Source organism: Thunnus maccoyii, chromosome 18, assembly GCF_910596095.1.
Source record: "Thunnus maccoyii chromosome 18, fThuMac1.1, whole genome shotgun sequence".
Classification (NCBI taxonomy): Eukaryota; Metazoa; Chordata; class Actinopteri; order Scombriformes; family Scombridae; genus Thunnus; species Thunnus maccoyii.
In genome coordinates this window covers 28,124,147-28,141,390 of record NC_056550.1, presented here as the reverse complement: position 1 = coordinate 28,141,390, position 17,244 = coordinate 28,124,147, and the positions used below count along the sequence as shown (strand labels likewise).

Here is a 17,244-nt window from a genome sequence, read left to right as displayed (position 1 = left end):
ATTTGGCAGATGCTTTTATCCAAAGAGACTTACAAACAAGGCAAGACAATTAAGCATTAGAGGACAGAGACTCCAAATGAGCCGTGCTACAGGTTCTCAAGTAGCTGACCAGGTACAAGTGTAATGAAAAAGAGTGATTGACACGAGGTTTTTTTAATACACAGTATACACAGTACCAGTCAAAAGTTTGGATACACTTTTAGTGTTTCCCCAAGGTTGACTACTTTGGCCTGGGATGCACTGAGGAAAAAATGGAAGACTCAGCAGCCAGACATTTCTCCATTCTCTAGTTCTCTGTTTAGCATCTTCAGGTTAGGCTAACCCATTTTTTGCTAACTTCGGAGCTAACCCCCTTCACTTTTCCATCATTTACTGCGATAATTTTATATCACAGTAAGGAAATAAACAGAAGTAGACAAGTGCATAAGACACACCATTGGCAACAAGAAAGCAGTGCAAAAATCAACAAAGGTTGAAAGGTTTAAAAGGTTAAGGAGCTCACATGTTGAGGTGTTCACAGAAGAGCTGAGTTTTCAGGCATTTCTTGAATGCACCATGTGGAATCAGCAAACTGTATGGAGCTGGTAGCTCATTCCATGTTGGTTTCATACCAGGCAGTGATTGTTTTACCAGATGTCATTCATTTGTAGACTGGAGCAGACGGGAGGGGACATATGGCCTGATGAGTGACTCAGTACCCTTTGTTTGGCTTGAAGGTGAGCATCAAAGCTTTGAACTTGATGCCAGCCGCCACCAGGGGGCCAGTGGAGGGACATGAACAGAGGTGTGACATTATACCTGCTAAGCATTTGTATCTTAGCATTGTCATTGAGAGCATGTTAGCATGCCAACATTAGCATTTAGCTAAAAGTTCTGCTGTAACTAAATATAGCCTTACAAAGCCGTGAGCATGCTATACTGTTGTTTTTAGCCCCGCTAGCTGCATGCAGGCTCCATGGATGGTAATGTCGGTCAGTCGGTCCACCACTTCGGTTCAGACTGAAATATCTTGACAAATATCGGATGGGTTACCCTAAAATTTATCACAGATATTCAAGCTCCTTTGAGGATACATCCTAACCACTTTGATAATCCTCTGACTTCCTTTAGTGCCACCAGCAGGTCAAAGTTTTCACTTACTCTGTGACATATCTCAACATCTATATGGATTGACACATTCATGGTTCCAGAGGATGAATTATATTAACTCTGGTGATCCTCTGACTTCCTCTAATGGCTAATTGTCTCTACATTTAGGGCAAGTCTAAATGGAATACGAAGACTTGAGACTTGACTTTGCTCTGCCAGCTTGTAATGACTGATATCAGAAATTGGCAGACTTTCGATTTGAAAGACAAGAATCATATTACAAAGTTTTCCATTTGCTTACGAGAGAATGTTTGATTTTACTTTGAAACTCTGATTTGGCATCCTGCTGCATTCATCACAGAAAAATGAAATTATTTTAATTAAAAAATTGTGTGCAAGAACAGAAAAATACACAAGACTTCCATAGTAAACAGTAAAATACATAATTTTTAGTTGCTCTCCAGAACAACAAGCTGTATGTGTTTTGTTCTCTATGTAGGTGACATCTCTGTGGTTGAGGTTTGGATATGTTAGGCACAAAGATGACTTAGTTTAGGGAAACATCATGGTTTGGGTTCAATAAATTACTTGGTTAAACTTAGGTTACAATCCTCCATCTCTAGACTCTCTCCTAGAAATTACACTCATATACAACTAAATTGTTTTCAAAGTTACGTTGCATTATTTTACCAAACTTTGTAGTTCTAAAACAACGTCACATTATTTCCCCCAGACGTCATAATTCCTACAGAAATTAGAGGACTAAATATACAGCTATATGTTACATTTGACTGAGGTTACCATTCCAATCAAAAATTAACAAATTACAACATCCTGGCTGATCACATGCTCAGAATAAAACAACTCAACACATGTTGATGACACACCAAAACAAATGCATCATTTCAGTTTACCTGCTTCAGTTTGTAATTAATCCCCAAAGTTTGGATTGTTTATCTCATTGAATGTACTGCAACACTATCATTTCCATTTACAGACTATAATTTTGTTACATTCAACAGGTAATAAAGATGTAAATTAATGTTTTTGTACAAAAATCAATTTAGAAAAACTCCTTTTAAATCTCACTTGTCATGTGTGTTTTGACAGGAAGCTTTGCTAAATTGTTGTTTTCTCTAAACAAAAATAATATAATTACATGCAATCCTAAACCCACTGCTGCTTTAGAAAACCTCTGAGGTGCAGCAGTGACAGAGGGGGGAGAGGAGAATCAGCACGAGACAGGTTTGAGTAAAAAATAATGAGGCTCAGAGGGAGCAAGCCAATATCAAAGTGGGCGAGCTCGTTGTCTCAGGATGACCTCGCAGCCCAGAGAGGCAGCGATCAACCGGCCAAAAACACCCCTGAGTGTTCAGTCATCCTGAAAACCACCACACAGCATTTTAAACTTCTCCTGTTAACACCCCTTACTCACAAGTACATCATCAAACAAACACACACACACTGTTAACTGATGTCAGCAGCTAAATTAGAGGCCCATTAGAACATCATCACCTATTTTATCAGCAAAGGGCAGAGCGTCCACCCCCGACTGGTAAACAGGCGAAGGACGAGAGACAAAATCATTTATTTTTTATCGATCTGATGCATTTCAGTAACAGGGAAGTACTCCAACATAGCACCAGAATCAGCTGCTCATGTTACTGTTAAAATAGTGATGTGACTGCTCACAATGTGTTTTACTACATGTGTAAAAATATGATTTCTTCTGTCTGCTCTGACTTAATACTTGACTCTTCCTACAGTGATAGTTTCAATAATATTTCATCTTGTCACAAAACCTTTTCCTTTACAAAAGTAACACTTACCAAAGTTCTGAATGCTGTCAAACGACTAAGTTTGAACAGTGGTGCAGGAAATGATGGGACTGAATCCAGATATATTAAATTAGCGTCTCAGGGACCCCCGTTACACCTTTCATTAAAATGTATTTTGGGTGATCGTATCAGATAGTGTTTGACCACATGAAAGTACAAGTGTAAAAGGTGGTCAGGGACACATTGTGACCACATAGAACACAATTGTAAATGCAATTGCATTGTCAGTCCACATAAATCACCTACATTGGTGGAAATATGTCATCATGCACAACGGATCCACACCAGCAAGGTAGCAGACATTAGCCAGTTAGCGAGCTAAGCTACTAGCAAGAAAGCAGCAAGAAAGCTATGGATATTCAAGACACTTGTGGATGGAGTCAAGACGAGACCAAGAATCAGCTTCTTCCCCTCTTCAAGAAGCAAGCAAAAGTCCATATGATAGCGCAGCTTCACGGATGGCTACCTTTTTTTTGTTGTTGTTGTTGTTTGGGGTTTTTTTTGGGGGGGGGGGTTCGGACCCATGCAAATGAGAGGATAACGTGACATTCGGTTGTTTGAGCTGGACGGATCTCAATCTGATCTCAGTGTTTACACTGCAGACACATATTAATACCAGGTGTAAATGTAATCTTGTTAAATCATATCTAGATACAATCTGGATATCAGATACATTTTAATGCAAGGTGTAAATGGACTAATATTGTACCCCTTGCTGACTTGTTTAACATGTCCTTATCCACCTGTGAGTTACCAGCTATCTGGAAATGCTCCACTTCACAAAGATGGTGACATTCTTGATCCAAATAATTAAAGACCATTATCGATATCTTAATACGAATAATATCCTATTATTATAACTAATAACCATTTCAGTCTGGACTTAGACCTAATCATTCAACAACCACTGCTCGCTTAAAACTTACTAAAGATGTGTTTTCAGCATCTGATATTGGTAATCTTACAGGGGATATTTTTATTGAGCTCAAGAAGGCTTTTGATTTGGTTGATCACTACTTACTCTTAGATAGGCTTTATGTAGTTGGTCCATCTCAAAATGCATTATTATGGTTTGACTCTTTTTACATAATAGAAAACAATATGCTGTCCTTCAGGGAGTAAGTCTTATTCATTTGTTCAACAAGGAGGTGTACCCCAGGGTTCCATGCTGGGTCCACTTCTTCTCTCTATTTTTATTAAGGACCCTCCTTTAATCTGTTCTAATTCTTCTGTTCAATTATATGCAGATGATACTGTCATTTATACTTCTAAACCTCATTTACAGCAAATGCAAACTGCCCTTGAAACGGATTTCAGTACCTTACAAAACTAGCTTTTATATAATTAACTACTGCTCAATAAAACAAAATCTTACATTTTGGTCTTTTGTACAAGGCAGAGTTTTATAATCTAATAATAAAGTGTAATGATGGTACTTCTCTTCATAGAATTGTTGAAATTAAATACTTTGGTTTATGGGTTGACTCTGAACTGACATTCAAGCCTAACATTGACCACGTTCTCTACAAAATTAATTTTGGAACCAGTGTTTTACTTCAACCTAGAAACTGTTTTACACCTAATGTCCAAAAGAAATTTGCCTCACAACTTATATTAACATTTCTTGACTCTGCCAATGTTATTTATCGAAGTAACATCCAAAACTAACCTTCCTCCCCTCAACACAGCATACAGTAATATCTGTAAATTTGATCTTGGATGTTCCTTTAGTTCTCATTTCTGTATAATGCATAACTCACTTGAATGGCTTCTGCTCAATATAAGAAGACACATTCATTGGTTGCAACTCATCTTTAAATGTGTACATTTCAAATATCCTCATTATTTACAGCGGTTTTTGGTACCATAATCCTCAATTTATCAATTGAGGCATTCTACACAATACTTCTTCTTTAATTGAATGATATCAAATTGGAGCAATTATCGGATGTTATTCTTTTAAACTGTTACTCATTTATTTCTACATATTGATGACTTCTACATATTTAACAGTTGAGATGTATATTATGAGTAGCTGCCATCTCCTCAAAATGACACTGAAGTGAGTGAAGACGTCCCGTTTGGTGAATTAAATTCCTCCGTCCTCACTGGGAGGAGTTGAGACCTGAGGAAGACACACAAGTGAGGAAGCGAGTAGACACGTTAGCCAAATGGAAAGCACCAAAACTATAGTAGCAGGATTGTCAAGTGTCAAATCCATCCGTACATGTTGGAGCTGAATCACATCTGAAATATGAGAGCGGACAACATGAACAACACATGGAAACACCTTAGCAACCACCTTGGCAACCACCTTAGCAACCAAGGCTATGGAACAGATGTTTGTGGGCATGTGCAAACAATCTGAAGTCATCACGAGGTGGAAGTAGAGGCAATTTTGCAAATGAAGCGTTCAGACCGGGTTGAAGCCCTGACTTTTGACTTGCAGGCAGCATTTCTACATACGTTCACCTAAAGTTTTGGAACTTTGACCATGTTTAACATCTGACATCAGAACAGGATATAAATAACAGAAAACAACTAAAAGCAGAATATGTCGCCTTTTTACGCTGTTAGTTCTCCGTCACTGCCGTCTCTTCATGTACAGTCATAATTTGACTTTTACCCTCATCTCAACAGTGAGTACATCTCTCTCACACACACACACACACACACACACACACATACCCACACACACATACACAGCATATCATATTACACTCTCATAAGAGACAAATGAACAGTGCTCTCTTTTGGCAAACCTGAGAAATAGTTGCTAGGCAACCAGGGGAGTTTCTAAAAGCACTGGTATCTCCTCTGCAGAGGGAGGAGGGGGGAACATTGAATATTGAACAGGATGTTGTATGGTGAAGCTGATTATGTAACGCTGTCTCAAAGTTGGCATGAAGGATCGTTCCTATAAATATTCCTGATCCCCGTTTCCTCATCAGAGCCAAATCCTGCTGGCTGCTGCTCTCAGGCTGCAGGTGTACAAGGGATTCGAACCGTTCTGCTTCCTGTTTGTCAAGTAGCAGCAGCAGAACGTTGCTCCAAGAGCCAAACAGTAAATCAGGATTAAACAGAAATAGACTGATACACTCTGTTCAGATCACAGTTAGCTCACAGTCATTCCTCCAAATGTGACTCAAAAGAAAGGCACAAAAAATTCTTATCAGTGTGGAAAAGACTCTGAAACAGCGTCTAAACCATCACATTTCACACAGCTCCCTCTGGAGACACTAAAAGGCTTTACACATGAATCAGGGTTGCAGGCACAAGTAGAAAAGTTGCCATCAGCCAGCTTATAATACTGAAATGTTTGTAGAGGATTTCACTTTTTATGTAGTTTTAGCAAGAAATCTGTCCAGCTGATCCTGTAGAAGCAGTTTTATGTTGAACATATAAAATAAAGTTTATAATCTACAAACTAAATGTGTTCTAGTTTGAATTTTTTATCAGCTGCTCCAACAACAACAAACTGACACCACAAGCCTCTGCTCCATCATCTATCTGACTTTCAGAGACCTCCATTAAAGTACAGGTTCACAATTTTCCAACTGTGTCTTAAACCAACAGTCAGGTGTCCATATGAACAGTGAAAGAGTGTGTCCACACAGTTATTTAAAAGTCTCTGTGAAGCTTCTATTCAGCTTCAACAGTCTGAGTTAGTCATATCAAGTGGATATCTGACACATTTACAGTCTTTTTAGCATCAAATTCCCTCTTTGTGTTTCCTCGGACAGTGTTTCCCTGTTGAGCTGCAGGTGGAAGTATAGTAACAAAAAGAGGAACTTTGGCACTAAAAAGACTGTAACGTTGAAAGATATCTACTTGATTTGACTCATTTGGACGCTGAAGCTTCATATTAGCTTCAGATAAACTTGAAATACATTTTTGCACAGAAGGAGGACTGTGGATTTTGTCCTCCATCACTTCCATTGTAAGGTCATTATGAAGGGATCTTCTAATGGTCAGTATGAACAGGAGGAATGATTACAGCAAGTAAACAGGTTTCAATGTTCATTTGGGCTCCTGACTGTTGGTTTAAGACACACTGGAAACATTGTGAACCTGTCCTTTAATCAGTGTTTAAACCTTTCCGCTGCACTCTGAGTCGTTATATAACACCAGACTGTTGCATAACCTCTTCTGTAAAACTGCAGTTGTGACACAACACAATTTAAACTTTTCTCCTATATGAAAACTCTGTGGAAAGGTTTGACGCTCTGTGGTTTTCAGCATGAAGAAGCAAACAGCTGAAGTTGGAAAATAACCAGCTCATTATGGTGCACTCAGGAGCCATAAACTCACTAACCCTTAGTCTGCTGTTGTGTTTGCAGCAAGTCTCTGCACACTGCAGTGCATCCAGGCTGCCTCAGTTTGTCAGTCGCTGCCACCTGCTGGTGGATCCCTGCAGGTATGAATCTCACAGGTAAACAGACACAAAGTCTCTGCATGTATCAGTCACTGCTAAACCTCTCGACACACTTCAATTATCCATCCGTTAATATTTAAACCTGCTTATCCTTCTTTAGAGGTGGACAGGTCACCAGTCTGCAGAGTTGGAAAGTAACTAAGTACATTTACTAAAGTACTGTACTTAAGTACAATTTTGAGGTACTTGTACTTTGAGTATTTCCATGTGATGCTACTTTATACTTCTACTCCACTACATTTATTTAGTGGATAATATAACAAGCTTTCCATCATGAGAGGTGAAAAAAAAACACTTCAAAAGTCTTTTAAAAAAGATTTTAATAGAAACAAACTTTTAAAAAATTCATTGAAAACTCATCAACACATAGAAATCACCCAACCGCCACCACCACAATCACAGGTGCACCCACAGGGTCCAAACAGGGACCGGGTGCACGCCACCACAGGTGAGTGCTTTACAGCACCTACAGGCGGAGGAGCCACATGCTGCTGCCCGTCAGAGACGACGACAATGATGAAGCTGCAGCTGGAACATCTGGATCTGTGGTCTCCTTCTCACGCCCAGGTGAAACCTCGCCCAAATCGGAGCTCAGGACGCTCCTTCTGTCTGCACGTCTCGTTCTGTTGCCAAGGAGGCCATGGTCGTGTCCGGGATAAGCCGTCCGAGTCGTCCTACATGAGAAAAATGAGATTCTGGTTATTATTTGGCAGAAAAGGCTTCAGAGACATGTCTTAGAAAGTCATGTTCTGTGTATTTTATCTTGGAATCACAGTTAGAGATCTAACATGGTGAGTATTTACAGGCTGATTCTGGTATTTTTAAGACTCAATATGTATTTAAATGTGCCTACTTTTGTCCAATTTAATTAAAAAGTAAAATAATTTAGTATTTCTCCACCATAATTATATTCCTGTCAGTGGAGAGAAGGCTTCAACATCATGTACTGTAGAAAAATCAAATGTACAAAACTGAATAAATCCAATATTTTTCATAGCAATCAAAATTTGGGGGAATTTCTTTGTGTTGTCAGGTCGAGACTTGAAGTGCGTTGTGAGGCGGGAGCTCTGAGTCATAAAATCCTTCAACAGCTTTTACGCAACTTGTAAAAAAAAAAAAAGAAAACCTACCAACAAATTGTTCCCTGTTCCTAAAGTTCCCTAAGCCAAATGTCATTCAGAGATCAACTGATCTGTGAAAGTACAGAGCATTTATAAAATGATCCAGCAGTTACCAATCACAAGTAAACTGTTCACTCTCAACGTGAGCAAAGAGTTAACGTTTCTTCCCAAACAGGCACAGCTGAGCAGAAACCACTTCACACAGTGGAGGACAGTTAGATTAAGAGATTCTTAAAAGGAAGTTTGGTGGTTTAAATGTTTGTCATATATGTAAATAACACTTTTCTACACATTTTCCCTTCAGTCTTCAGCCCCATCTGCCAGACTTTGTTCAGAAATTAGCAAATTTGAAGCTTTTGCTGCTTTATTTCAACTATAAAGCGCATAAAGTGATTAAACAACTTTACCAATTAAAAATAGAACACATACTGTCAAATTCAGTTAATTATAAAGACATGAACCAAGAAGTTGAAACACTTTTCTGTACAAAAAAAAAACAAATCAGCTGTTGAGTCACGAGGCGGGCAGCTCTTAAAGGAGAAGTTCAACTTGGCAAGTTGGTTGTTTTTCCATCACTCAAGACTTCAACTGTCATTTACAAACTGACCGTTTTAAAAGTTATCTATTGATTTTATGAAAGTAAGAGCACATAAATTAAACCAGTCTCACATTCAGCTGGTGATCAAACAGACATGGACAAACTTTTCAAAGTGATTTTTTAGTAGAAAGTGTGCTTCACCTCAGTGTTCACGCCTTGGCTTTCTTCTCGCTGTTCTGCAGTTTTTCCACAATCTTGCGCTCATGTCCTCCTGGGTTTGGTCTGTTGGTGTTTGCGCTGGCTTCCTTCTTTGTCCTTCCTTTACGGGCTGAACCCTCTGCGGACAAAAAACACAACAGTTCAACATGACAGACGAACCAACACAGGAGCAGTTTTTAAACTCACATCCAGTCATCTCACCTGCGTATTTGTCGGTTAAGTTATAATATTCATATTCGTCGTAGTATTTGTCTTCAAAACTGGTGGGTTTGAGGTTTTTGACGTCGACGTGACTCATGTTTTGTTTCTCTGAGACTTTTTCGCTCCAAGAAAAAGTTTTGTCGAGCTTCAGAGAAACGTGTTGGAAGATTCGTCGGTGAAGCTGCTGCTGTTCTTCTGCGTTCTGTGTGTTTGTCTCTGCGGAGATCAGTGAGTTTTTATAAGAGTCAGTCAGCTCCTCCTCCGCCTGGTTTCCTCTTTCTGCTGCAGAAATGTTGCATCATTTCTGCAAAATGTGTCATCAAACAGCAGCTGCACTGATTCACACAGCTGGAGATTAATCATATAGATATTTCTGCTTCAAACAAATCTCATCCACAAATGTATTCAGTTGATTCATTTTCATATATTTATCATTACGTCTGTTTCTTTCTACACGTTTTTAATTGTATTTTTTATTGTTTTTATTATTTTCTTTTGTATCGCAATTATGTAAATTTATAGACATTGTCGATTAATTCAATTAATATCCAGTAAAGTATAAAAATCTGATTTAATTGATTAGGCCAAAAAACTACACACATTGAATCAGAGGTCAACATAGAAAGTGGATATTTGTTGTGATGAAAAAAAGCTGAAATATTGTTGAATTATAAACAAAAGATCACAAGATAAATTCAAATTTATCGTCAGTTTGGACAACATGAAACCCAGTTCTTTCATGTTTTGCCTTAAAAGTGCATTATTATAAAATCCCATTAAATAATGTCTTTTTTAACTGGATGATTAATGGATACTTTTCAGATTGATGACAGATTAAAGCTTTTTAATGGATCATTTGAACAGTTTAAGAGGTCTGTAAGGTGTAAAAACCCCTTAAAGGACCTTCATGTCTTTTAAGGTCTGGTGCAAATTCAGGAGTTCACACAAAATATGGGGGATAATTAATGGTTTTAATGGATTTAAATTAATTAAGGTGTATTTCATGGATTATTTGCACAGTTTAAGGGGTTTTTAAGGTGTAGAGAAAAGGGGGATAAACTTCCTCAAGCTTTTTTCTCAAAATTTTGGTGCAAATTCACCAAACGTGGATGATTAATTGATAAATTACTGAATTTAAATAATTGTATGTATTTTTAACAGATTATTTGCACAGTTAAAGGGGTTTTAAGGCACAGAAATACCTCAAGGGTTTAAAAGGACATATTATAGATCAATTGTGGATTATAATAAAGTAAGGTGCTATTTATAGGGTATTTGCATGATTTAAGTTTTTTTTTAAGGGGGAAAAACACTTAAAATGGACCAAAAACCCTTAAAACACCTTTTTTTCAAAGGTGAAAATTCAGGGCTGGTTTTATTTCATTTAAAATCCCCTAAAACAGAATCAGTTTAAGCAAACAAGAAGGAAGATTTTGCATTTATTTTTTCTTCTTGTTTACATTTGTTGAGGCTTTTGACTCCAGAAAGCACCTTTTCTGTTGAGCAGGACTGTTTTTGTTATCAAAGCAAAGACCTTTTTTTTTTTTTTTTTAGGATTTCAGCATTTTAGTGCTGGTGTTAAATCGATACATTATAATATGAACTCTGGTGACTGCAGGTATGTTTCCACAAAGCTCTGACCTTCATTTCTGCAGCAGATTTGTGTTTATGTGCAGCTGCTGTCTTCACACAGCTCTGACCTGATTCAGCCTCCCTGTTTGTCCAAATGACCTCCATCTGCTCGACCCCGCCTTCAAACACCAGACCTGTGTGTGTGTTTGTTATCTCTCCTTTATCACCTTATTCAGTGTCAGACGCCTCGTGATATATCAAAACAACCTTTGGACTGATCTGACTGACTGACTGTTATCAGAGAGTAAAAGTGCAGAGAGCTCGTTCTGCCACAAACTAACAGCAGTCAGTTGTTTTATGTAAGATTTTTGTTATAGTAATATAATAATAATAATGATAATAATGATAAAGTTTATTTATATGCAGCTCAAAGAGATAAGAAAGTTAAAAAAGAAAAGAGCTGACTGTTAAAATATTAAAATCCATTTAAAAAAAGAAGGAAGTAAAATAATAAAAAGGTAAAGAATAAATAAAATGAAATAAAGTAAAGCAGTAATAATGAATATGACAGTATATATAAAAAATATTTAATTTCAACTGTATTTTTTATAGTTACAATGACAAATAAACCTGAACTTGAAATTTGATGATCAGCACATAAAAAAACAACATTTACATCTCAGGTTTACTTTAATATGAAACATTAACATCTGTGTTAAAGGCCAATCAGATTGTGTTTTTCAGATGACGTCACAGGTGGAAAATGTGGCTGATTCAGTTTGAAACAGTAGCAGAAAACTCTCATCACGCTCTAAATTTAAACTGCGCTCACCCTCACATGATGCTGTAATTACAGACCGAACATCTGGTGCTAAAATCCATCGCAGATGTTACAGTAACCATGACGACTCGTCAGTCACAACAGTCAGAAATGTTTCAGTCGCTGCTGGTTGTAACTGGAAGAAATCAGTCACAAGTTCACAAGTTAAAGAGTTTACTCACAGTTTTACATGAAAGGAAGGAAAGACGAAACCAAAGAAGTAAGAAAGGAGGGAATATTATTAGAAGATTGTGAATGAAGGAGGGAAAAAGGAAGAAAGAAAGCAAAGAAGGAGGAAAGAAAGAAGGAAGGAAAGAAGTAAGAAAAACGAAGGAAGATTATTGGAAGACTGTCAAAGAAGGAAGGAAGGAAACAAGGAAGAAGAAAGAAACAAACAAAGGGAAAGAAGACAAGAAAGAAGGAAAGAGGGAAGGAAAGAGGACATGAAGGAAAGAAGGAAGGAAAGAAGGAAGGAACCAAAGAAGTAAGAAAGGAAGGAAGTAAGGAAGGAAGGAAGGAGGGAAGAGAGGAGGAAATATTATTAGAAGATTGCGAATGAAGGAAGGATGGAAAGAAAGAAGGAAGACAGAAAGGAAGGAAAGAAGTAAGAAAAATGAAGGAGGATTATTGGAAGACTGTCAAAGAAGGAGGGAAGGAAACAAGGAAGAAGAAACAAACAAACAAACAAAGGGAAAGAAGGAAGGTAGTAAATGTTCCTATCGTACACTTCATCTATAGTAAATATATCAGTTTATTAGAGTCTATTGTAACCAAGTGGATCATAATACTTATAATCAGAGACAAACATATTAAAGGTTAAATACTTTATGACTGTTAATGTTATAAACTCATGACAGTTTGTCTGAGTTCAGGTGCGTCACCAGCAGAAGCAGCATCAGTGTTTTTTGGGGGATTTTATTTGTAAAAAAAAAAAAGAGAAGCAAACAAGAAGCTGAGTCTTCGCTCCTCCTCCTGGAAGTCTTCCTGCGTGACGTGACGAAGAGGACGAACTTGGGAAAAAAACTAAAGCTGACCACAGAGGAGAGAAAACAAGCTGAGGAGGAAGCGTTTTATAACCTCCCTGCTGTAGTTTTCATGAGCTTCGGTTGTGTCGTCGTGTTAAATCTGCAGCTTTTCAGTCTTGTTTTTCCCCAATCAGTCATCAGTGTGAGTTCTTTGCTCTCCGTCCTCATCTGGACACGAGACTCAGCACAGTAAATATTTGCAGAAATATGAGCCGACTTGTCTGAGCTGTGACAGTGCGTCCTTGGGTATGTTTGTGCACACGTTTCAGACGTGTAACACGCCCAGTGTGCACACAGTAAACACTGTGAACCAGGTTACAGATAACACATCATCCATCACTCTGTCGGCTGCATGACCTGATTTTCTCTGCTTGTAAACATTCTTTATCATAATTATTTCTTCCTCTGTTATCTGTCTTTATTACTGACCACACATTTAACCTGGTTTTAAATAGGTTAGTCCTGATGAATGAGCATCAACGTTGAAGGATTAGTAACTAAATGTGTAAAGTATATAAGTCTAAATTATTGTTTAGTCATTTAGGAAAGTATAAAGCTACAAGGAACTCCAATTACAAGAAAAATGACACAACAGCTTCTAACAGCTTATGTAAGTCTTTAGTGATAATACAGTTCAAGGTTGTAAAAAATATAGTTTCACTTTTCATAACCACAAATACAGCAGAAAAATGTAAGAAATTAAACTATAATAGAGTTTATTTACATGTAAAGTGATTTTATCTCAGCTTATTTATGAAAATATAGTCTGCATAAAATCATTCACCAACTTTATCCATCACAAATAAAACACACTCTCTCAATTTCAGGTGATTTTACAGACTTTTCACAGCTCATTTGATTGTTTGTCATGACTCCAGTCTTTCAAGTATTTGCCCCTACATATTAAAGTTTCATAGGCCAAATGTCATTCACAAACTTGACGTCTGTTGATTTATGAAAGTACAGAGCCTGAAAAAAAGCAGCAACATTACATATCACAAATAAAACAGTCTCAAAGTGTTTAGAAGGACATGAACAAACAGTTAACACTGTTCTTCCACCAGCAGCAGTAAAGGACAGTTAATTTGTAGGAAATACACACAAAACAAAAAAAACAAAAACCTCACCTCACTACAGGTGTCACATCTAACTTAATGCCTTATTATTTTTGTATCATCATTCGCACATTACGTTTATTCTTCATACTATGAACCTTTGTACAAACCTTAGTCAATATTTTCTACATTCCAGTCTCTTAACTTTAACCCTGCACACCTCTTTTCACTTTAAAATATATATATATATAGTATATTACTTTTTTAATTGTAGCATTACATTATTTATGTATGATTTCTTGACTTTTGCAGTACTTTTTCTTTTGCTTGCATGTGGAAACCTACTGGAAGTAAACCTGTTTCTGCTTCAGTTTCAGTGCTGTTATGATCTGGCTTTTGGTGGTAGATTTATTTTCTCTGTATCCATGGAAACAACTTCATGAGTTCATCTGAAGATTAATAAAACATTTGTTAATCCTCAATTATTTAAAATCATCTATGATAAAATATTGATTCATAAATGTGTTTATACACTGACCTCAGTTTTAGGCATGGCCACCACGCCGGGGCAGATGTTAATCATTAATTCACAGGATGTTTATCTGCAGGCTGGTGTCAAAGTATGATGATAAAACAGTTTGTACGGTGCATGACATCTGGCACAGGCCAAAGTACCAACAACAGTCGACCTGTGAAGAGCACATGGCATGACTAGAAATACTGTTTTCACCATTTTTAACAGTTTGCTTCTCTCCCACAGCTGTGAAACAAATTCATCAGTAAGAGTTTATTCTCAAAGTTTTGACCTGAATTAATCCAACTCAGTCTCACCCAATGGCGTACAAATAACACAGGTTTACACTTTAAAAATATGTGCAATGTGTACGCTGCATTTTTTCTTTTTGCATGTCATTTAACACCGTTGGTTAAGTTAAGACACAAAACCCACTTGGTTAGGGTTATGGAAAGATCATGGTTTGGGTTAAAACACTAAAAATGTCAATGATTCCAAAGGTGACGCTACAATTCTCCATTTAAATGCATGACGGTAAAAATGTCTAGCTGGTTGTCTTGGACAGTGCTCTCCTGCTGCTTTGCAGCTTTTTACCAGCTGATTATCCAGTCATCCACCCAACCTGCCTCCTCCTAATAAAGTAAAATCACCTTATAAGATGAAAGAAAGTCGCATTATATGACATCACTTCTCTGGGAAGGATTGGCGTGTCACCTGCACGCAAAATTGGAGTTTGGCATGTGCACTGCACGCAATAAAGTCGTGTTATTTGTACGCAGATAGAAGAGAACAAGCTTATTAATTATAACGACTTAAATCTGCTCAACAGAAGCTGGTCTGTGTTGTTTAGGAGGCCTGACTGCAGGTTATTCCTGTGTTTAGTCGAAAATGGAGCTCCGCAAGGCACCATGTGAGGTCCCCTGTTATTTAACATGAAGATAAAGTATAGCTTCTCTCAGATAAAACTAGAGGAAGAAGCCAATCTGTGCAGATGGATATAGGAAAATATAATCTGTATATGCTGATGATGCATTGGTGATGGGGTGCTCTGGGTAAGATGTCTAAATATTGATGTTTATTGAAGAAAATAGAAACTGTCTCAACTTGATTTAATTACACATCTCTGCTTAGATTTATGAATAATTGTTAAAGAAGTTTTTAAATTTCAGGTTAAGTCTGGTTCATAGAAAGGCTCACCTACACATAAAAGAATTAATAAAAAAAGGTTTGTGGTAATTAAATTAATTGTAGATTTGTGTGGGAATGTCTTGTCTACCAGTTTAACCAGTTTAACATTTACATGTGCATATTCCTAAATGAGTTTGAGTTTTACCATGAACAGGAGGTCAATCGCAATCTGCAAAATGACTCATTAAATTGCAGAAATATCTCTAAGGGCCAGAATATTGGTATAGTGTGATAATCTTCACGAACAATGTAATTATTGTCCTACAAACTCTGTTTTCAAAGTGTTGTGAACATAATAAGACAGTTTTTTGAGTTTTTTGGCGGGCGGGGTTAGGGATGCAGAAGCAAAAAACAGAATAAGAATGAAAAAATGACCACAAGATATAATGTTATAAGTAAAGTAATCATAAGATTCAAAATGTAAAAATCTTAAAAACAAGAAGACACTTACAGAGTAAAAATACATGTTGCTGGGAAAAGTGGCTTGAATTATAGTATCAGTACCTGCTGAAAAATAGGTCAATGAATAAATTGGAAGGGACATTTTAATTTGTGTACAGGTGCTGCAATCTGCTGGCAGTCTGTTTTGATTTTGTATCTCAAGATGTGACATGTGGAGGGTGAAATATGACCTATACCTGAATAAGCAAGGGTGTAAAATCAAATGGAAATTATAATTTAAAGAGAAGAAAAGAAAAAGGTTCTTGATTGACAATCAGGGTTTATCCCTGTCTGTATTATGTGAAACCAGCCCTGAATGTACAGTATATAGGGGACAGGTGGTAATCATGCCTGGAATAATGTCAAGTTAAGTCACGTCATTACAACATCCTCTATCCTTAGACCCTCAACTGGAATTAGGAAAAACTCCCTAAAAACTTTCCCAGGACGGACTGACTGCATTGTAAAAAAAAAAAAAAAAATCGTAAAAAAAAATCGTAAAAAGTCTGGCAGCAAAAGTTGCCAAACACTTACCATCAAATAACAGTAAAAAATTTAGTTATTCTACAGAGATTTATTTTAAAAATACGGATATTTACTTTGGACATTGTCTACATTTTTACAGTCCAAGCATTATAAAATAAAAAGAAAATCTCATTATAGAACATTGCTAGAATGTTAAACAAATGTATAAATCTGCACAAAAAAATGGAAAAGATTGCCGAACTACCTTAAAATGACCTAATTTAAATGAAGACTCTTGTTTTCATACAGTAATCTTTGGTAAATTCATAGGATTATCCAATCCATCCACAGGAACTACCCATCAAAGTACAGATTTCTGGATGTAAAACACAGAAAATTATGTAAAATTACATTCAAATTACCCTCCTTTAACACCCATTAATGGTATCTTGAGAGCTTTAAGCTTTTATTTTATGTGATTATCCAATCTATTTACAGTAGATCCCTGGTAAATGTTGGTTTTATACTGTACAAAAAAATAAGATCATGTGATAATAGTTTACAAAAACATAATTTTAATCATTTGATTAAAATTATAATTTTGAACCATTTGATTTGATATGTAGTCCCAACACCAATATGTTGTGCATCAAGACCTAAATACAGTAGCTCTCTTTAGCCTCAAGCACCCTATAAGTGGCAGGTTCTGAAGAAGGCAGTGTA

General features: G+C 36.9%; 1 protein-coding gene across 1 annotated transcript; it reads right to left on the bottom strand.

The window, feature by feature from the left end:
* Window positions 1-7,665: 7,665 nt before the first annotated feature.
* nupr1b (nuclear protein 1b) lies at window positions 7,666-9,687 on the bottom strand. The gene is made up of 3 exons (XM_042393431.1): window positions 9,442-9,687; window positions 9,223-9,358; window positions 7,666-8,036 (listed from the first exon to the last, which is right to left on the bottom strand). Exons 1-2 carry the CDS (start codon window positions 9,536-9,538, stop codon window positions 9,231-9,233), a joined length of 225 nt encoding a protein of 74 aa, XP_042249365.1. The 5' UTR covers window positions 9,539-9,687; the 3' UTR covers window positions 7,666-8,036; window positions 9,223-9,230.
* Window positions 9,688-17,244: the final 7,557 nt, after the last annotated feature.

Coding starts and splice junctions, on each gene's coding strand:
- nupr1b (XM_042393431.1), bottom strand. CDS start 9,538: ATGAGTCACGTCGACGTCAAAAACCTCAAACCCACCAGTTTTGAAGAC. Junction 9,359..9,441: donor CTTAACCGACAAATACGCAG/GTGAGATGACTG, acceptor TTTTGTCCGCAG/AGGGTTCAGCCCGTAAAGGA.